Here is a 23,178-nt window from a genome sequence, read left to right as displayed (position 1 = left end):
AATGAAAATAGCAAGCAATACTACCATCATCATCTTTAAAACAAATTGAACCCACTGTTCAAGGTCACAGAAATCACTGACAAGAATTACAGTAGTGTACATGGAGTCATTTTTTTTTCTTTATACTGTTTTATACAAGTTAATTCTGCACTTGCTGAATGTTTTATAATACCATCATAATACCATCCTCTGGATCTGTATCTTGAACTATGTTTTAATCATCACCAGATAAGGTCCAAGACAGAACTAAGTTTTAGTAAATTCCTCACTATATTACAACATGGCGTATTTAGCTGGTGTAGCAAACCAGTTTCATTTGAGTCACAACCACAGCTGCCCACAGGGACCAGTAAGTAATCTAAATGCGGGAGCAGGCTAGATATAAGATAACTGAGAGTAATGAAAAGCACATTCTGTTCTTTTTTAATACTACAAGCCAAACAAAAACATACCTGGGGCTGATTTGGCCAAATCTACTAGGGTTGATACTTTGCAATTCTCATTGTTTAGCTTTCACAACATATTCAACAGATTCAAAATCAGTATTTACCAAGTGCCCTCTAAAAAGAAGACACATGTAATTAGAATGAGACAATGCTTATTAAATGTTACTGCTGACAGAGCAGCGCATGTGCATAAAGCTGGCTTGTTATATTCTACATGAGATTTCAGTAAAGTGATTAAAATTACACACAAACTACAGATCAGATCTACATCCCTAACTTAAAACATTGTATCAAAAAGAAAAACACACTTCAGGTGAAAAGATTATTTTATTTCAATACTTCAATAATACTGAAATCAGCTCTCATACATATTCACCAACTCTTACATTTCACCGTCCGTATATATCTCAGGAGATACGGTCAAAGTGAGATTTCTCTGAACATTCTGTACTTCATCTCCAAATTTAAGTCAGGTCCTTTAATAAGTTACTACTTACTGTTTTACAGTATTTATGAAGAGAATTAGTGCAATACATCACTGAGGTATCATTTAGAAGGCAAATACCCTATAGGTTTGGATTTGTCATCCCAATTCCTTGGCATTCAATAATGTAAGTGTCTTTAGAGGCATCTTCTTCGTCTTCTGATTTCTTCACAGTAAATTTAGCCTGAAACCAGAAGGCCATTTGGTATGTAAGTAACATAGGAGGGACAGAGGGAAGAGCCCATAACTTCAGCTCACATAGGCAGGTAGCTAATACCAAACTCATTTTATTGAAGCTAGAGATACAAAGATCAAATGACTCATGAGAAATTCAACAGCCTAGATATAAAACATTTTGTTCCAGAAGCATGTTTCTTGTTCAGAGATACACATACCTGTGGGTTTTGTCAGAATATACAGCCTGAGCCCCACTCTGTACCTAGTGAATCAGAAACCCCCCAGCAGTGCAGCTTAAGCAAGTATCAATTTAAAAATCCCAGTTGTTAATGGTAATGCATCTCCACTACCTACTTCCTACAACTTTTCTACAGCATGGCACTGAAGCATTTATACTTCTTTTATCTTGTCAAGTATCAAATTACTTTAATTTCCCTGCCAATTTAATTCCCTAAATATACTATTTAAAAGATCTAGTTCAGAGCAGGAAGGCAAGGGGAGGTGACAGTTAAAAATATTCCTTCATCTTTATTGGGCTTAACCTTGTATTTTCCATTTGTTAACTAATTCAAGTTTAGCTTTGAAATATTTGATCTCTATCACTGTATTGTGAAAACATGATTTTTTTAAAAAAGCAAATGTATTCATTCTAAGAAAACTGACTAAAATCAAAACAACTGAGCAGGTTGACTGAATCTGTGACAAAGGTATGCTTAAAATCTTAGGATTCTTTGAAACAAAACCACCACTCTGAGGCCCTGTTGAACGTAATATTTACAAATTATTCCAGTTTCAGTATCATGTGGCAGTATGTTGACACATAGTGGACACTGCAAATTATTGTTGAATGAATAAACACTAAATCTGAATTCTAAGCTAGCTAGCCAAAAAATTTACATACTTTTATGTATATATACATATCTTTTCCAATTATAAGCACGATATAAATATGAAACACAGGTAACAGTTATGAAAATCATTTCTAGCCTATGCATAAACCTAAGGAACATGAGAAAAAGGCAGAGTTGAAATGAGCCGTAGGGACTACAGCACCATCTCCCACTTTACTGATGAATGATTCGCACTGAAACACAGAATGACGAAGCAGCTTGCGTCCCAAGTTACTGAGTTAAAACACAACAAAGCTGAACAAGAAACCACAGCTAAAAATTCCAGTTTACAGCACTTTCCACTGTGAATTCACTTCAAATAACATGCGAGTGTCTACGACACGCATAGTGCTGCAGAAAGTGAAAACTACAATGAATACAACCTTGTCCCTGCTGTCAAGGAGGGCAGTCGACGTGGGGAGACAGGCAAATAAGAGCCACAAAATACAGCGTAAGGAGAATAGCAAAAAATACAGGCAAGTATCCTGACGTCAAATATAATCTGCCTTCCCCTCCTATGAAGCCTTGTCCCACAATTTAACCAAAATCTATCTACGCTTTCTAATAACAAAAAATGGAATGTATTATTAAGAATCATACAAATTAGGAGTAGGGCAACAGTGGCTTTGTGCTTGGTACACTTCTGTAATGCTTAATTTTTTATTACTCCTGTGCATTATTTTTATAATTTTTTAAAATGCTTAAGGTCAGCACCTTCCTTCATAAAATTCTGAGTTATAAATTTTATATTATTTTACAAAATTGCATTATGAAGACTAGAGCAAAATGGAAATATGCTACATGTGGCTGAAAAAGGCAAGAAATGAAGCTGCATGCATTAAATGTAAAGTAAAAAATACAAAGAGAAACAATTTCAATGACCTAGGAGGAAACCTAGGTCATAAATATTTTGTTCTATGTTTAATCCTAAAACTTCTATAGTTTTAAGTTTTGCATTTTAACTGTCTACTTTCAAATAATGTACAAATCACACACAGTGTAAGAAACTGGGAGTATTTTTCTCCTCCTGTCCCTTGTGCTGTTTTTGTCATGTATTTGGACATATAAACTTCACATTGTAATTGTTTGAATTAAACCATTATAATTTTTTTTAATTAAGAAAATAAAAAAAAAGAAAGGTAATATGACACACAAATAAAAGCAAATATGCTTTTTTCACAGACTTGCATTTTAACAGCATAGCGGTTCTGGTTATTTTTAGAGTTCCTGTCACCAAGCACAGTGAAAATTGACAACAATGTAGTCTCAAATATCAAATTGGACTCATTACAGCAAGTGTCCGGCAGCATACATGAATAGGACCATAGTCTGACTTCTAATATCCTTCAACACATATCCTTCTATATTTTACACAGAGATTACTCAATCTTAACCTCATAGTAATCTTAATTACTGTGAACAACTCCATTATGACTAATTTTAAAATTAGAATCCCTTTTTAATGTTGAGAGTATACTGCAGTTATTAAATTTCTATGTATTATTGAAACATATTTCATGAGAACATCAAAATTCTCTTGTTTTTTCTCCTGAGTTATTTGGTTATTTGTTAACAAAACAATGTAAAAGGACAAAAAAAAAAAAAAAAGAGGAGGAAAATACCCGATGTCAAAGTGGTTTTATTGGCAAGGGGAGGTTATGGGCAGGTTCTTTCCTCTACTTTCCAGATTTTCTATAAAGAAATTAGTCTCAGATAAAATATACATCAACCTTTTTTTGGGGGGGGGTAATTTGGTTTATTTATGTATTTTTTTTTTTAATGGAGGTACCGGGGATTGAACCCAGGACCTTGTGCACGCTAGGCACTGCACTCTACCTATATATACCCTCCCCATCTCAAACTTTTTTTTTTAAGTTAAGAATCCTGTAGAAAAGGTATAAATATGAGCTTATTCAGCGTTAAATCCTTTTTCACTAAAAACTGTAAATTGCTCTTCTAAAATTAAGAGAGCTGGTAAATGTTAAAATTTTAGCAAACCTCAGTAGAATCACAAGAAAATAAAACATTTAAAATGTTATATAAATAATTTACATTTATAGCCAACTACAAATCCCTTCTGATTTGATTTCATAGTTCTCATTAAAATATCTTCACTTACTATAAGGCAGTACCCATCACACAGGGGCTTTGATTAAAGCACAGTCCTGCTACTAAGAAACTACCTGGTCTTGAGCAATTAAATTTAATTTATGATTACTATTAAGTTTTCTGATTATTAAAATTTGACCCCAAATTGGCCATAATAAAAATCAATTATTCTTTCTGATGGAATACTCACCTTCGCTAATTGTTCAGCAAAATGTATAGCCGTTTGTGTATGGAGTGTAACTGGTCCTGTTTTTATTTTGGAAATTCCAGTGGCTAATGCCATGAAAATAATCAGCTGTTGAAAAAAGAACAAAGAAGAAAAATCTCACACATTTACTAATATTTGGGGTTAAAATGCTACAGCTTTCCATATGAAAATACTACTAAAAATCAAAATAGCTAAAAAAAGCAAAAGTCTATTTCTTTAGGTTTCCAGAAGTCCTAAGATGATAAAAAAAAAAACCCATGTTACCAAAAGTCTGCAGTGTAGCACAGAAATGCTTAGTACCAGTTCTCAATATAGTTTTTTAAAAATTAATGTTTAAGAAGAAAATATAGAGTTGAAAGATACTATACTTAATCAGACCAACTGTCTTTGCAAGCTGGTATATATAATACGACAAGCTTCTTCCATGCTCTAAAACCACACTTTAACAGGTAAATAAATAAACTAATACATAATTACTCAAGTACAGAGTAGTAAGAAGGAAGAGACTAGAAATAAGGGAAACTGTCTTAAGATAAACTGGTCAAGAAATCTTGAAAAATACATTTCCAAACATAGACTGCTAATTAGAGATTAAGGAAGAAAATGCATGATAGAAAGGAAAATCTACCAAGACAGTGACCATAAAAAGACTGTATTCGGAAATATTCACTAGTTAAGTTTGAGACGTCTCTGACACATCCAAGTGGAGAAGTTGTCAAGCACAAGGCATGTAAGTAAGTGGAGTTAAGGAGAAAGGTCTGGGCTAGCGATGTAAATTTAGGAGCTGTCAGCATACAGACAGGTACAGGTACGTAAGCCATGAGACTGGACAAAATAACTGAGGGACTTGATACAGATAAACAAAAGACGTGTGAGCCTAAGCCCAAGGGCTCTCCAAAAGTTTAAGCTGAGAAGATGCAAACAACAACAAACTAGCACAGAGACTAGAATGCATGGCCAGTGAGGCAGAAAGATAACAGTATTTCAGAAATCAAGTGAAGAAAGTATTTCAAGAAGGAGAGTGCTCAATTGTGCCAAATGCTATAGCCAGGTCATGTAAGGTGAGAACTGAAAGTTGAGGTATATAAATTCCAGGATAATACTTCATAAGCGGACTGAATAAGGACATACCAATCAGTGTCTGAAAGTCAGTGACTAAAATTTATATTCAATCTAATGGCCCAACATTGAAATCTAATGGGCTTGAAGGCTTTTACTCTGAAAGTGTCACTACCTGGTCTTGCAGATACTCATCCACAGCACCACCATGTCTGAGGTTTGATAATAGCATTTCAGCAGCTTCAATCCCAACCCTGTCTGCATTAACACCTAAAACAGGCACAATGTAAAAAACACACAATTAACTACTAAGAAGCAAAAAGTTTAATATATCCAAGTTAGCACTGGCATAACATCTTTCAGGCTCTGAATTCACCCAGTGCAACTTTGGGGAGAAAATCTTCATGTATATTTAATCTTCTGAGAGTTTAGCATATGCAGATACTTTATTAAAGGTACCAGTGGGAGGAAAAAAACAGGCTGCTTTGGTCCTACTTAAGAAGTACTAATTATAAAGTCAATTTATAACTAAGTTATGACCCTATAATACTACGCCTCGATTTCAAAATTTTAAATTTGCAATTCATATATGTTACAATTAGTCTGCAGGGAATTCCATTAGAGTTATAGGATTTTTTTAAAAGTCAAGAGAATACATTTTCATCCAAGGAAGAGCAGATAAAAAAATTCTCAGATCAAATATTAAAAAGTTGTATTCCTTTAAAATTTGAACAAGTATTATTTTATTTTGAAAATAAGTCAGAATATCTATCCCCATGTTCTACTCCCTGCTTCTCCACACACACTGTAAATATTTGGTACAATGCTGAATACAAAATAAGTCCATCAGAAGTAGCAGTGGAATGTCAAGTGATTCTTTTATTCACTTTAAACTAAATGAACCCTTGGCTATAAATGAAAATGTCTTTTTAAAAATAAGAATGTGATTTTTATTTTATTTTATGTTTGGAAATTCATTTGACCATATATATGCTTTGATAAAATTTCCCAGCAAACTAGAAATCAAATTTTAACTATTTTTTCCTTTATTGCATTTATAATAATATAATAAATTTTCTATCTTCACAATATCAATTAGTCAAGTGTTTACATGACTGAATGAAATGGTTTGGAACATTTATGAATGTTGACTTCTTGGGAAGGTACTTTGACTCTTGTAGATGGGGATGGAGATGACGATACCTAAGTTGCAAAGTTGTTAAAAGTTACAGATAATATTTATAAAGCTTCCATAACCAAGACTAGTTCATAATAAGCTGTTAATAAAAACAGTTAATAATGAGCACCCACTGTGGGTGTACCATACTAAGTGATAGAAACTGGTGCCTTTGATAAGGAGACATAAAAAATACTTACCCTCTAACTCTCTGACATATGAGGAAGTGCCAAAGCTCTATGGTAGAAACTGTGTACCCAGTGAGAGCTCAGAAAAGGAACAGATCATAGGCTCTAGAATAACTTGAGAAGGTTTCACAGAGCACAAAGGACTCGAGTGAGTCCTTGAAGTCAAATATGCACAGAGGACATGAAGGACAAGGCAGGAGTCCCGGCTGTGCAGTGTTAGAGAACAGCAGGTGCACTGAGGTTTCTCCACCAAGTGGCAGAATCTCTGTCAGAGCATCCACATTCCCTCCTCCCCAGCCGCCCTGACAGTGGTGTGGTGGCGCCATTCGTAACGGTATGGACAGATTTACGTTACACCGTTACCAGCTATTGCTAGTGCTCTGCAGCTACTGTACAAAATGAAGTGAACGTGAGAAATCTTTCTTATTAGTGTTATGTTCCAAACAAAAAAGCAAAATCCTAATTTCTTCTGGAAATTTACTTCTTTTCTAACTGACAAATAATTTTCTGATATTTCTTAAAATGATCTCGATTAATGGTTTATAATGTAACAAATTAAAATGAATATTCAATGATTTGGGGTTTCTTCTAGCTTATTAAAAGGACAAAACTATAAAATAGTCATCAGACTGAACAGAGAAAGCCAAAGGACTGATTAGGGCATCAGAGAGAGGCCATGAATTACCACATATTCTGAAGGAGGGTAGGAAGTGCTTACTATAGGCAGTTTCCACACAGGAAACAGAACTGAAAAGCCAGAGGCATCATTCATCTCAGCAGATTGATTTGATTTGTCTCATAGTAAAGAACAAAAGTTAGTGAAAGACAAGAGTAATCAACAAATACACAGATATTCAACAACATAAAGATAAAATACATTCCGTCCACACTCCAATCATACAAAGTTGGAAGGGATTCTTACACATAGATAACGGTTCAATCTCACTTTTCAGATAAGGAAAGCCCAGAGTCACTATGCAAGATAATGGCAGACATAGGACCAAAACTTAGGTCTCGCTCTCAGTTAAGTGCTCTCTGTCACAGTACATTGCCCTCATCCAAAACTGCAAGATCCTCTCCAATAAAACAAAACCTCACCTTTGTAACAGCATCAAAGAATGTTATTGCTGGAAGTTTTTCAGAGATTATTCGGGCTAATTCTCTCACTCAATAGATAAGGAAACTAAAATCAAAATGAAATGGAGCAGGACCCTATCTGGCCTTCCCAGGACAGACACCCCTCCCCTCATGTCCTCTGCCCGCCTCTTGTCTGTAGAAAAACTTTACTCAAAGAGTAAGTTTAATCAGAGCAATAAGAAAATACAGAAACAAAGGGAAACAGCCAACAAAACAAAATAATAGTTTAGTCATTAAACAAAGTCAACGACCTGTATTTCCTCCTCATGGCCTACAGATAATATTCTGAGCCGTGTCCTTCAAGCTGCCCTGTAGATGCTAAAACCCCCGCCAGGTGGAAGAAGTGACCTGCATGACGACAGACTGAGCCACGACGGAAGCAGAACTGGCCTCAGAGAAATGGGAACAAACTCACCCTGGAGCTGAAGACTAACTGCACTGACAACAACCATGATGATGCTGGTCAGACCACATACGACTGACTTCAAGCTGACGGTCAGAGCTGACTGCGCTGTTCTGCGCGTAGCCCCCTCCCTCCGCCCGCACACCCCTGAAACCCCCCTTTAAAAGCTTTGCCCACTGACCAGCTGAGGGAGGGGAGGGTGGGCCTTTGGACAGGAGTCTGCCCTGCCCGACTCTGGTTGTCTGCCTCCAGAATAAAACAAACTTTCCTTTCTACCAACATGTGCCTCTCTCTGTACTGGCTTTCAAGCAGCAAGCAGCCAGACCTGCAGTTCGGTAAGAAAAACAGTTTTAGTAACTGAGACAATGACAAAGAACACTAGTTAGAACCTACTGCTTCTACCACATACAGTGGCATGGACAACCAGCCAATGTTGCTTCTGATAAGAACACTTAAACATTAGGATACAGAGTCTAGTAATTTTCTAGTAATTTAAATCAGAAATGAAAGAGGATCTAGACAATGGGAACCACGACATTGTCAGATCCTAAATATATTATACTACCCAGACCAAGAGAGAAGACCACAAGGTACCTTTGCATTTGCTAATGGCATCACCTTTGACTTAAGTGCCCAACAGGAAATAAGGACGGGCACCAGAAGGAGTCAGGCAACTTGAAAGGAACATTGCTCTATCTTCTATTCCCTCCCACAACTGTAAGTCTAAAAAGAAGTACTGTGCACTCTACATGCCTGTTGTCCAAAGACAACTTCAAAGAAAAAACTGTCTCATGTGACAAAGGGAAGAAAAGTTGATGGAACATTAGAAAAGAAAGTTTTTCAAGGCTGGCAATAGTTATTTCCAAGTATTGCTGGTAACAGAGAAATGGTTACTTTATGATGTCAATGCAACAGATCTAAAACTGTCATCTACCCTGGCAAACTAACTACCTCCGATGTGCACAAGTTGTAAATGTTTCCAGTTATCCAAGCTGGAAATCTAGCTCATTCTTCACCTTGCCTCCCTCACCTCCCATATCCAACTGATCACCACACTGTCTATTCGCTGTCCTAAGCACCCCCATGTCGGCACTCACCTCCGAGCCTCCGTCACTGCACCCTTGGTGTGGGCCCTCACCACTTCTGACCTGAACTGCTATAAGACTCTTGTCTTCCTGCCTCCACAACGGTTTTCCTCTAATCCTCTACACAGCTAGCAGACTTACTTCCGAAGATCTGATGTTACATCCTTCCTTAAAATCTTCATGTTTCTCAAACTCCTGTATAAGGCCTCTAAAGCCCTTTAAAATCTGTTGACGTCTCTAACCTCGTTCTCTCCTCTCTCCCACCCAGATCCTGTACTCATCATTTACGGCTATAGTTGCCCAAACACAGAACTACAATTTCATGTCAGCGCTTCCCTTTGTCCTTCCTCCTTAGCTCCCACTTTTCTATCTGGCTAACTTCTACTTATCTGCGGAATCCGCTGGAGGGTCACTCAACAGCACAAGACAGATTTGGGGTCGATAAGCCCCCAGTGAATTAGCTGTTCTCCTGTGCTCCTGTGGTGCCTGGGACACCACAATCACAGCACTGGGCTGTCTCCTCTGCCAGATGAAGCCAGGAGGCAGAAATGGTAGCTCTCACTTCCAAACCCTTCAAACACAATACCTGGCACATCTTGGAACCCAATGATAATACAAACTGACCTCACATACCCCCCAATGCCTGCCAAGCACTTATTACTTGTAACATACGGGCTCCTAGACTCTGCTTTATATTTTGTGTTGTCTTTGCCCTCTCGAGACTGCTGAAGGCACTGCACGTAGTGGCTCACTATTCATGTTGACTCCTCACTGCAGCTAACAAGTGATGAGCATACACTAAATATGTACCTTTGATCATTATTTCTCAAACTTTATTATACCTTAGAAGTACCTGGAGAGCTCATTCAAACAGATTCCTGGGCCCCAATGCCCAAAACTCTAATCTGATACACTATGAGGGGGGCCCCAGAACTGGTGTTCCTAGCACACTCCCCGATGATGCCGACAGGCTGCCTGTCCACTAACCACACTTAAAACAGCACACGTTTAAACAGAATTCACTTATGTCGGGTCAAACGGAGATGCTAATTTTATCTATTCTATTATGCTGGTTAGAGCTGATACCCAACCAGGATCTAGATCTGCCAACTGAGCAGACTGAAATTACCTGAAGTTTCCTGTATGCAGCAGTAATAATGTGGGTAAACAGCACAGCGAGGGGAAGCATCTTTTAAAGATGCTACAAAGGAGGAATAAAGCAAACAACTACCAAACAACGAGAAGTTCAGCTAGAAGTCGCCTCAATGGCAAGAATAACTAAATATTAACAAACAGATGCATACGTGTATCTCCTCTCCCAAATACGCCAAATCTTAAACAAATTTACCTTTCACAAAAATACTCAATATTTTGGAATCAACACTGTAATAACTGATCAGGGAAGAACCATCAAGAAATGCTAAAACCACTGGATGAAAGTTATATGGATAGAGGATAACCAGATAGTCTCAAAGTATTATCCCAGATTATTTATTAATTACATAGGGAAAAGGAACCTTTACAGCAGACAGATCGGGAGGACACCACCTTAACCAAGTGATCAGTCAGCTTTACTGATAAAGGCAGACTGATGTTACATAAACCCTGATGTATGTGATACGGCAGAATGTACAAAAAAATCACCTGTGACTAAAAATGTTTAACCTGAATAAATCTAATCATGAGATAATCAGACAAATCCAAATTATGGAAAATTCCATGAGAAAATGGCCTGGACTTCTCAAAATGTCAGTATAATGAAAGGGAAAAAAGGTAAAGAGACTATAAAGAGACTATTCTGTGGTAAAAAGCAAACTAAACAGACATGACAACCAAATGCTGTGTGTGTGCAAAAAACCAAACCAAACCAAAAAAACAAACACAAAAACACCACATTGCTCTAAAGAATATTCTGGAGGCAACTGGTTATGTCTGAATATAACAGATTCTTTGGGTGTAAAATGGTACTGTGATCCCGCAGGTGTTGCTCCTTGGATGTACAGGCTGCAGTGCTCAGGGGTGAGACTTGGTACCTGCAACTCACATTGAAATGGTTCAGAAACACACACAACATGTAGCTAAAACGTTCATAACCAGTGAATCTAGGAAAACAGTATGCATGTTCACTAGCTGACCAATTCAACTTTTCTAAAAGCTTGAAATTTTTCAGAGTGTAAAGTTGGGGGAAAGACTGAAAGTTTAATTGATTCTAAAATAGAATCAGTTCACTATGTCCTTTTAAATTTGCAGTCCTTCATTCTCTAACATTCTAATTGTGACCGGTAATTAAAGAATTTTACCCTAGCCCTGGGGACAGTGGACCCCGTTCATTCATCTGTACCTCGTTTACCAAGCGATGACCCAGCAAACAGACAGCCGGTGGATGTCTCAGCGATAATGCTACAAAGGGGGAAAAAAATATTACTGCCCATGCCATAAATGTTCTAAACTTACATGCAAATACAACACCGGAGAACGGTGACTGTTAAAATATGCAGAATTTGATCTGGCTAGTGTATTGCAAAAGTGAAATTCTTCATACAGAGAGCAGCATGATCAGTATTCTCCATCTTCACCTGGGCATTAGCACTTCTGACAAGAAGTCACACTAGATTCTACTCAAAGGTGAGGAATGACGCTCCCAGAGGCTATGCCATCAGCACTGAGTTGTACTATTTCAGACGGACACTGGACTATATTCCATGATTATCTTAAATGAAAAGGACTTTCTACAGAGATTTTTGGTTTTGTTTTATAGTTTTTAGATAGTATTATATGTAGAAAATGTATTTACTTTAAACCCTTTAACAGAAACTTTGAAAAAAGATAATTTAAAATTTAAGGAGGGTACAGCTTACTGGTAAGAGTGCACGCCTAGCATGCATGAGGTCCTGGGTTCAATCCCTGGTACCTCCACCGAAAGAAATAAATAGATAAACCTAATTACCTCCCAACTAAAAATAAATAAATAAAATTAAAATTAAATTTAAATATCCACAAAAGGTCCTTTTATTCTTCAAAAACATTAAAGCATTTTTCTAACACTTAAATCAATAATTCCTAATTGGGTTAATATACTAGTTACATTTCCTTTCTAAATATATCTTTGCCATATCTAAAATTTCCTTGTAAAATGATCTCACATTTGAGGTACAGAAAAGCAATTGGAAATATCTCTCTTAGGATCGTCTTCAAAGACTAATGTCTGAGTACCTTAAACATTTAAGTTCACTATATAAACAAAAAGGCTCTTATAACGTAATAAAAGGTAAACTGTCCTCAGAAAAAAATTCAGAATAAAATAATCATAATTCATCATACTGTTGTTTTAAGTAGGAATGCCCTTAAAAATGTCTTCTTAAAACTATAAATGTAAACAAAAAAACTACAAATCTTTAATTAAAATGGGAAAATTACTTCAGGGCTCTCAACCAACGTCTAGAAAAAGAATACTGTCTCACATGATTCCATTTCCATTGCCAAAAGCTTGGTCTTTAGGTTCCTGAACAGGCTGGATGTTAACATACAGATCCCTTATCTCCTTTCTGATGCATCTTACGGCTGCCGCCGCCATATCTTTTGCTACCTATTTTGGCAAGACAGAAAAATAGAATAAAATAAATTATTTTGACAATTGCTTTCAAGTCTTCAAATACATATAACTAATAACTTTTACAAGCATCCTATAAAAACTCAATGTTCAAGAGTAGAGAGCACAGAAAATACTTTACTCTCTTCATTAAAAATTTAAATTCTTTCAATAATTTCAAAATTTAGACGATACAATACTTATCAAGACATACATACACTTCTAAGAACATCTAAATAACTTACTTTAAATGGCAAAACACCAGCAACAAAAGCTCTTCCATATATCTTCGTCACAGAGCCACGGTCAGTTAAATTTATTGGGTTCAACTGTTTAACTGGCGACATTCGGACAATCACTTCACCACCCCCTTTTGGGTAGTAGCCCCTATGAAAAGCATGATAAATACATAAACTGACTGCATGACCAAAAAAAAGCTTAATATTTGCAATAAAATAACATGGGAATGATACCCAACCATAAATTTCATGTTTGAAATTTCCAAATGCTTTAGATCAGTGCTGTCCAATATCACAGACTCAAGCTATAGTAACTATTTAAATTTAATAAAATTTAAAACTCAGCTCCCCAGTCATTTTAGCCACATTTCAAATGCTCAATAGACACATGTAGCAAGTGACTACCATACTGGACAGATAGGGAACATCCCTCAATGCAGAAAGCTCTATTTGACAGTGCTACTTCAAAATATAAATTCCTTTATGGTAGGAACTTTGTCTATTTTACTCCTGCTATATTCCAGTGCCTAAAACATTGTCCGGCACACAGTAGGTGCTCAATAAATAGATGGTGGCCCTTTAGTAGCTAAACCACTAATAAAACTGTAACTCAAATATTTAGTGTCATTTACTCTACAGAGGACGCTGAGAACACACAGATGAGGAAGACAGTGCTCCTACCCACAGGAGCGCCCCCATCTGGCAGGACGGGTCTCCAAGTATAACCTATTAGAACACAAGTCAGGCTGTACGAAGGCCTACAATAGGGGTAAAGACGTGAATTCCATCCGAGGCACAATCACTGATAACTCACAAAAAGAAATTACAAGCTTCATTTTTAAAAAAACACAGGATTTCCAGTTTTTAGACGAGCAGGGGAAGAAAAACATGAACAAAAATATGAAAGTCCAAAGGTACACAGTATGATTAAGGAATGGCAGTGATCGTGTAGTTAGAATACATGATATGCTGAAAGGAGGGGAAGAGAATGAAGCTAGAACAGTAACTAGGAATGAGACTGCAAAGCACTTAAATGCCACACCAAAAAATCTAGCCTTGTTATTATGTGGCAGAAGGGAAGCCTTACAGAGTAGAAACCTGAATGCCCAATGTGTTTCTTAGGAAAATAACTGGTGGCACTGTGGAAGAGAATCCCTTTTATGACCTTGAAGTGCCCAGTCCGGCTGTCTGCACAGAGTGAGCATTCAGTTTGTGCTGAGCATGCATAACACCAGATATGAAGGTACCTCAGTACAGTAATTCCCTTGAAACTATTTCTCCCAAGAAACAAGCGAACATCCTATAAGGCTGCTTTCAAGTCCTCATGCCCATTTATTGTTTTTAAGTCACAAAGTACAACCATTTCCGACAAGAAATGTCATGTATTTAAGCGGATTGCAGAATAGTAGTTCTCTAAGGTCTAACTTCCCTACTATTTTGAGCATAAGTTGTGGGTCAAAGGGCTAAGAAATAAGTAACTTACCTCATTTTAATGTCACAATTAAACGTGAAACCAAATTTTTCAACAATTGGCTTGAAAACCTGAAAAATTGTTAAAATTAGATTATTGTTACTTTAACCACAAATATGCACTGATTTCAACAAGCATATTTGGTGCTCTGCACTGAACTAGTAATGAGGTACTATAGATAAACAGTGGTATAAAAATGTGTAGGCTAGTTCTATTTTTAAAATAAAATAATTGACATGTAGCTAAAATTAAAAGTTTAACATTTAATTAGTCAGGGATGTGTAAGTCTATCTAATGAAAAAAATATCAGAACTCAGGATACTTGATTCCAGTGGTTATTTGCTCCACAGGCCAGTATTTCCTAACCCTTCTCAATATGATGCACCATAAGAAATTAGGGGCTATTAGTGAGAAGCATTCCATTCTGCCTTCTCAGCTTTTTTTATATAGTTGAACTCTCACTGCATACACAATGTCTTATCCTTTTTTTCCATTTAACATTATAGACAAAAGCATTTTCCAAAATTCATAAAATTCCTCCTAAAAAATATTTGAATGACTACATGGCATTCTAGTATAATCATTCTCCAAGTTTTCATTACATAAAGATATATATTATATAGTATTAATTATAGTATATAATGCTCTGCTTCAATACGTTTAACATTATCTTTTGCTGCATTTTGCAATATTTAACTAGGGTCATTTCCTTGAAGCAGAATTACTAGGTAAAGAGAGATTAACTTTAACTTTCATTATACATCCTATCAAACTGAATTTTAAAAGATTGTACCATACATAAAATGGCAAAAAAAAAAATTCAACTGAAATCTGAGGATATCAAGTGCTGGAGAAGATGAAGAAGAGATGAAACTCTCCTACAGTGCTGGTGAAAAGGCAAAACAATGCAGCCACTTTGGACACCAAAACAATTTAGCAGTTTCTCACAAAGTTATATATATATGCACTTACTATTACAACTTAGCAATCCCTCTCTAGGTACTTACTCAAGAGAAATGAAAACAAGTTCACACAAAAAAAACCTGTATGTGTTTGTTTATAGTGACTTTACTCATAATCGCCCCAAACTGGAAACATTCCAAGGTCCTTCAACTGATGAGTGGATAAACTGGTACATCCCTCTTACACAACAGTCCTTAGCTTTTACTGCTGATAAAGCAACATGGATGAATCTCAGAAGTATTGTTAAGTGGAAAAAAATAGACTCAAAGGCTACATACAGTATTATTCCTTTACATGACACCCTGAAAAAAGGCAAAACCACAAAAGAAACAGATCACTGGTTGCCACGGGCTGAGGGGCGGACTGACTTTATAAAGAGGGATGACAGAGTTTTTTACAGTAATTCTCTATCTTGACTGTGGTGGCTGGTTCATAACCATATGTCAGAAATCACAGAACTGTACACTGAAAAGGGTGACTTTTAGTACAAATAATTATACCTCGATAAACCTGGGGGAGAAAAGAACACTTTTTCCCCCCACTAGCTGTATGAGCATGCCAATACTGAGTATTACCATTTTAAAAATTTGTACCCAACTCAAGGTCCAAGGTACAGCACAGGGAACTATATTCAGTACCTTGTAATAGCCTATAATGAAAAACAATATGAAAAGGAATAAATATGTGTATAACTGAGCCACTATGCTGTACTCTAGAATTAACACAACACTGTAAATCGACTATCCTTCAATAAAAAAATAAAAATTTATAGTCAAAATATAGTATTTTTTTAAATTTTATTTTATTGTGGTTAAGAAATTTTAACATGAGATCTACTCTCCTAACACATTTTTAAGCATATAGTACATTATTGGTGACTATAGTTACAATGTTGTACAGCAGATCTCTAGTGTTTATTCATCACTTAATTGAAAACTTTATGCCCGTTGATTATTAACTCCCCACTTCCCCCTTCTCCTCACCACCATTCCACTCTCTGAATCCATGAATTTGAGTACTTTAGAAATCTTATGTAAGTGGAGTCATGCCAGTACTGTCTTTTGTGACTGGCTTATTTCACTCAGCATAATGTCCTCAAGGGTCATCTGTGTTGTCACATACCCTAGAAATTCTTTATTTTTTAAGGCTAAATAGTATTCCATTGTATGTATATACCACTTTTTTTTTAATCCTTGCATCCATCAATGGACATTTAGGTTATTTCCACATCTCGGCTATTATGAATAATGTTGCAATGAACATGGGAATGCTAGTATCTCTTTCAGATTCTGATTTTAACTCTTTTGGATAATACCCAGAAGTGGGGTTGCTGGATTATATGGTAGTTTTGTTTTTAATTTTTTGAGGAAAAGCCATCTGTGTTACACAGTGGTTGCACCATTTTGCATCTCCACCAACAGTGTACAAGGGTTACAATTTCTCCACACCCTCACCAATCTTGTCAACATAGTATTTAATTTTTCTTTTGAGTTTTTTCTTCCAAATTATAATCCATTTATTTAGAAACTAACAGACTTATATAATAAGTAATATAATGTATATGATAAATAACTTGAGGGTTTTAAAGAACTCATGATAAACACTGTTCTAAGATACAACACACAATCTAAAGTAAACCTAATCCCTTATCCTCTTCCACAATAGAACCAGACACCATGAAGTAATACACAGGTACGTATACAAAAACACTCAAGATACATTTAAACAGAGAATGGAGGTCCAGAAGAAGATATGAGGTCATCTTAGTTTGTCAACAGCAACAAAAGCCCTTACCATGGCCGTGTAATCTATCTGTGGTGCCATTTCAGCATTAGTTCCACCTTTCAAACGAAGTTCTGACGGAGAAGCAGCAAAGAGGACACAGGGCATTGAGACCTGCATCAAGAGGCACACACTCCTAAAGAGAAGGCAGGATAGCTTAGTTGCATTTTCTTTTTAAAGTCTCAAGAAAGAGACATGATTACACATCACAATTAGCTGAAGCACAGACGACTGGGAAGGCAGGTACATGCTCTCAAGTTAAAAGTTAAAAAACACTCCAGTGACTGAATAATAACATCATGGATCCTAAAGAAAGATAATATTTCACAGTAGAAGGAACTGACCTTAAATGATAAGCAAATCTGGGTTTGAATCCAATACTAAATACATTAGCTGGGTGTTCTTAGGTAAGTTCTAACACTTTTCTTTGTATTACAAAGAAGCAAAAAATTAATAAATAAATAAAATAGAAGTATCTTTGTAAGGTTTTTATAAAAGGACTCTTGAAATTAACAGTTTATGAAAATGCATTCAAAACCATCAAGGTCTAGAAATATTCTAATGATTATATCTGAGTCTCCACCATGCACAAGGCATGGTTCCAGATACCAAGCTAAGATAAAGTTTCTACCATCATGGAATTTGTGATATGACAGAGTAATATTTTACAAAGACTGATAGCTAAATATTTACATGGAAAAAAAACCTTCAAGGAAATAATCCTTGTGTAACTCACCTCTGTTTGGTCCTTATAGTCAAATGTGAGAAATCACAAGAAATAATTATAGACTATGTAGCATTTTATAAAACAAAATGGTGAGATTTCCTAAATGAGTTGCTATCTCCCTTCTTATCCAAAGTGAAGGGGAAGCAATCATGTTAATATGTAGACTGTAGTTTGAAAGGGAGTTCAACGTAGCCTCTACATACCAAGATAGCCTTTACTTATGGCAAGGGTGTGTGTGCACTGAATTAGACAGCCTCTAGCACTGATAATGCATTTCACTAACTCAGTAAATATTTAGTGACCATGTGTTAGGCATTGGAACAGAAAATGTATGCAATATAATTCCTATTGGCAAGGAGTTGCACCTAGGAGTAAGCGAAAAAGACATGGAAATGTTTAGCTTACTACAAACCATAGGTTGATAACTACTAAACTTCTGTTTATTCCCTCTGAGGAACCCAACATAGTTAAGTGTTTCTTTTCCACTGGATAAAAATCAGATTCCAAGAATAGTAAAGAAAAACCTTAACTTTAGAGTAAGGAGTTGCAAAAACAAAGGTAGACACCTGAGAAAACACATGGTGCTGTAATTCCAATTAGGGATGAAAACGTTACAATGTGAGTAAGTAAGATGTGTTTTCTTGCTTGGAACAAGCTTATTTTACACTCCTGAATGGAGCTGGATTATCAATTTTAAACTCATTTCCCAGACATTCTACGGGATTAGAAGCCAGAAGGCCTGGAGTCTAATTCGACTTCTCGTCCTGACTCTATGACCTTGGACAAAGCACGTAACACCAGAAGGGCTTCATTCTCTCATTCACAAAATGGAGGAAGGGTCGGAATACATGGTTTCTATTTTCTCTCCTGTAGCTTCAAAATTCTATTTTTTAGAATGTTAGTTAATTTGTAGATAGTTGGTTAATTGTAACTTCCCCCCCTTTTTGTACAGGAGAATGCCTGGGATACCTCAAAATTCTCTAGTTCCCTTAGCAAACATCACCTTGGGCCTAACAGCAAATCCCTTTTCGTGGAGGTCTATTCACATCGTAACTTAAATCTCAATTAGCACTAAACATTTTCTTAAACTAAAAAAATCATAATCTATTAAAACAATAATTTCTGAAACAAACTGGCATTAGGTTTACAGTACTGTTTCTTATTCTATCAAATTTCCTGGTAAATGGATAGGACTCTGGTAATCAACCAATAATACAGAAAACACAAAAACTTCTCTCCATGTTTTGTCAATAAAAGGAGGGATTCCTGGAAAAGGATAAAGTGTCAATTTAATTGTTAAATATCCATTTTCCAGTGGGGGGGGACCAAGATCACATCCAGAAATTTATAGAGTTGCATAAGTATCTATTAAAAGATGACAAAAATACCTAGACTAAAAGTAGAATTCTGTTCATAACTAGCTGTAAGCCAAGAACTATATATGCTACAACACAAAGACTACTGTCACTACAGAGCATGAAAACAGTCGTTCCCAAATATTCATTTTCTAAACAATAAAAAGTAAAGAAACAAATACGCTATACTATACCTAGGAGAGAATTGCTACAGTTAATAAGCAATTAGGCACCAGAAACTTTAGTCTCTCACCCTGAAAGATAAATCTTTCAGCTCCATTTTAAAAGTAAGGAAACTAGAGCTCAAAGAGGTTAAACAACTTGTCCACTAAGCGGCAGTACCTGTACCTGCATCCAGGTCTGACCCCAGAACCCACGCCTAAGTAGAACATGAGCGACACATACCCTGCTGTCTTGGTATCTGCTGTGTGGATTCCACCTTTGATCTTCTCAGGTGTAAACATGATTTCTGTTGAGCCGATTTCCGCCCCCTCCAGTTGCCCATCGCACAAATCTCGGATCATTTCCAGTCCAGATAAATGTTGAGGCCTTCAGGTCATAATACTGCATCAAAACGTGTGCATTCAGACTGCCTATATCCCCACATTTTATGACTCATTTAAAAAACTGCAATGGCAAGAAAACAGCAAGGGCTAACCGCAGTCAGTGCTATGTATCTTCAGTGTCAGAGCTTCCTTTTGGGTTTTTATGCACCGAGGCTACCTGCTTGTAGGCATCTTTTTAAGGGGTCCTTCCAGAGCAGTTATTTTGGCTATAAACACATACACTGATATATTGTTGCAAATTAGAAGTGTGCAAAAGAGGAAAACTAATAAAACTACGTAAGTGCCACCAGTCTCGCTTGCACTTCACTGAATAATCTAGGGCACCTGTTAAGGGCTGAATTGTGTAAAAAGAGTCCTAACCCATTCTCACTGGGGGCCTTACAAAAAGAAGAGATTAGAACAGAGAGAGAGAGAGACGAGGGGTGCACATGCACAGAGGGATGACCATGAGAAGAGGCACAATGTGAGTGGCTATCTCCAAGCCAAGGAGAGAAGCCTAGAACAGAACCTTCCCTATGGCCGTCAGAGGAAACCAGACCTGTCAGCATCTTGATCTTGGACTTCCAGCCTCCAGACATGTGAGAAAATAAATCTCTGCTGTTTAGGCCGCCTAGTCTGCAGCATTTTGTTATGGCAGCCCTAGCAAACTAGTAAGGCACCTAACACAGCCTTAACGAATTCAGTTCCCTACTGGTGAAACGGACTGCTGCAAACTACTGCTGTGACAAAGGGAATTAACGTTCCCACATACCAGTAACGGCCTTTTAATAACTTCAAAATGGAGTGTGGATAAAAGACTAAGAATTAGCTGACCTATTAGGATGAAACATATATAAAATACATACAAAGGAATCAGTCTGGCTTCAACCTGGCTCCTCTTCTAACAGGTGCACATACCTGACACCTATCTGGTGGCATACCTAGCTTCCCAGACAGAAGAAACAAGGTCAAGTGTCAATGTTTTTCCTCTCCACAACTGGTAATTCTGGTCAGCTTCCTATATATCTGAATGACAGCTGGAATAACACATCTCAGGGGTCTTTCCTGTTCTAAGGAGGCTGAAATGTGCGACAGCTGAGAATGCACTGGTTAAAAAGTGGAGTTTTCTCTGTCCGGAGAGGTTGCTCTGCCCTGATGTATCTTGCCTGCTGTTTCGACCTCTCCGGGTACTTGGAATGCCTAATGCGGTGCGGAAACATTTTAAAAGATAACTCATGAGGAAAGACAATTCTAGCCAAATAGATAAACATGGGCCTATTTTCTGTTGCCCCTTTCGAGGCTTTCAAGACTGCACAAGTCGGGCTACGGATAACCGCCCAGGCAGGAGCACTGGCCCCGGGACCCTGCGGCCCGGGTGCAGAGTCCTCAACCATGGGGCCGGGATGTTCTCAGCATCACCGCCGGGCTCCAGATTTCCCGGCCCCCGACCCGCCTCCCCCGCCAGGTCCCAAACCTCGCAGCCAGGCCCCCACCTTCCAGTCCCACAGCTATCCTCCTGTGGATATCCCCCGGTCCCCAGCCCCGCGCCCCCACCCTCCAGCCACCCGACTTACCTGAGGCCAGGCGTGCTGCGGCCGGCTCGGATCTTCTGCACCCGCAAGGGGAGGCCCAGCAGACAGCTCAGGGCCGTAGACACCCTCAGGATCTGCCCGCCCTGGTGCGGAGAGACGAGAGAGCACATCAGACGGGAAAGCCCTGTGCGCCAGGCCGGGCGGCAGCCGCGACGCGCCAGGCCCCCGGCCCCGCACTCACCCCTTCCATGATGCCGCCGTCCACCTCCACCCGCGGCGCCGCCATGGGGGGCGCCCCGCGGCCGGGCCCGCGGCCACGCAGCCTCGGCTCGAGCGGGAAGGCCAAGAGACGCGGGCTCCGGCCCCGCAGCTCGAAACCTCGGTGCTCGCTGGGGCCCCGGGGCTGGGTGTAAAGGCGGAATACAAGCCTGCTCCCGGGACACCCGACTCAGCAGAAACGCCGCAGACGCTCAGCGCCCAGACGCCGGGTTCCAGGCGCCCACAGCCAGTGCGCGTGCGCGTGCGCGCCGCGCGGCGCGGCGCTTAAAGAGGCGGTGCCCAGAAAATTCCCGCAAATCGGAACCTCTCCGCGAGACGGGATGGCAGTCGGGGAGATGCTCTGCAGCACGGTAGGAAATGTGTCCCTGGAGGACTTCTGCCCTGAACTCAGCAAAACGCGCAGATTGCAGGAAGCCACTGATCCTCCAGTTGTCCCGCAGGCTTGTGCAAACATCTGTGTATATTTCTGTCTTCCTGAGGATCCTGCCTTACCCAGAACTGGAGACTTTTAGAGCTGAAGGTGTAAGAAAGGTCCCTCCGGTGCACCGACCACGTTCTCTTCGCCTTCTTTGCAGCCTTTGCCTTGAAGTATGTGTGCCCTGGTGCATTCATCAATGCATGAGCCTCTCATTCCTCCCCGGTGTGTGTGTGTGTGTGTGTGTGTGTGTGTGTGTGCCAGGAACAACAGCTAACTTCTTGATTCTGCTTGTGGATCAGTTCGTAACACTGAGTACCAAATAATAAGCAAGCCTCTAGGTATACAAAGAAGAGCAAGGTAGTTTCTGCCCTGAAATGATTGGAAGTATATAGGAAAGACTGAGAAGTAATCAATTATAATGTCATTCTTCTCAATAATAATTAAAATAATGTACTATACTTATAGTTAGTAAAGGGGAGCAGCAATTAGAATATGATGAAGTGTAATAATAACAGCCAACACTTATCAAGCACTTAGCTGCTGCATGGATTCATGACCTGCTGAAGTATGTACTGTTTTTACTGATTTATAGCTGCATGTGTTAAACAATTTTGCTACAAGGCCACACAGTTGTTAACTAGAAAACTGGGATAGAAACCTCAGGGGTCTGATGATAACATCATTGTCTCCTACTCCCAATGTTCTACCACTTTTGTTTCAGAAAATTCTGGTAATGCAAATAGTTATTTCAATCTTTGATACAAAAACCAGACAAAGATGACAGGGGGAAGAAAAATTATAGACCAACTTTATTAATTTAGATGCACTGGGATCAATCAAGATACAAACAAATAAATCCAACAATGTTTATAAAATGCTATACAGTATGACCAAATTGGGATTGAATATTATTCT

At 38.2% G+C, this 23,178-nt stretch overlaps 1 protein-coding gene across 2 annotated transcripts; it reads right to left on the bottom strand.

Moving 5' to 3' along the window:
• Positions 1–754: 754 nt before the first annotated feature.
• RTCA (RNA 3'-terminal phosphate cyclase) lies at positions 755–22,069 on the bottom strand. 2 transcript variants are annotated; one of them, XM_031457687.2, is made up of 11 exons: positions 21,808–22,069; positions 21,609–21,709; positions 19,895–20,038; positions 17,420–17,543; positions 14,675–14,733; positions 13,198–13,339; positions 12,825–12,949; positions 11,705–11,763; positions 5,549–5,643; positions 4,297–4,401; positions 755–1,114 (listed from the first exon to the last, which is right to left on the bottom strand). In XM_031457687.2, the coding sequence occupies exons 1-11, from the start codon at positions 21,850–21,852 to the stop codon at positions 1,013–1,015; spliced, it is 1,101 nt and encodes a 366-aa protein (XP_031313547.1). In that variant the 5' UTR covers positions 21,853–22,069; the 3' UTR covers positions 755–1,012. The 2 variants fall into 2 exon arrangements, with proteins under 2 accessions (XP_031313547.1, XP_031313548.1); XM_031457688.2 differs by lacking the exon at positions 21,808–22,069 and having other exon boundaries at positions 19,895–20,053; positions 21,609–21,697.
• Between the last annotated feature and the right edge of the window lie 1,109 nt (positions 22,070–23,178).

The sequence above is a fragment of the Camelus dromedarius genome, chromosome 9 (assembly GCF_036321535.1).
Source record: "Camelus dromedarius isolate mCamDro1 chromosome 9, mCamDro1.pat, whole genome shotgun sequence".
Taxonomy (NCBI): domain Eukaryota; kingdom Metazoa; phylum Chordata; class Mammalia; order Artiodactyla; family Camelidae; genus Camelus; species Camelus dromedarius.
This window is presented reverse-complemented; position numbering and strand designations above follow the sequence as displayed.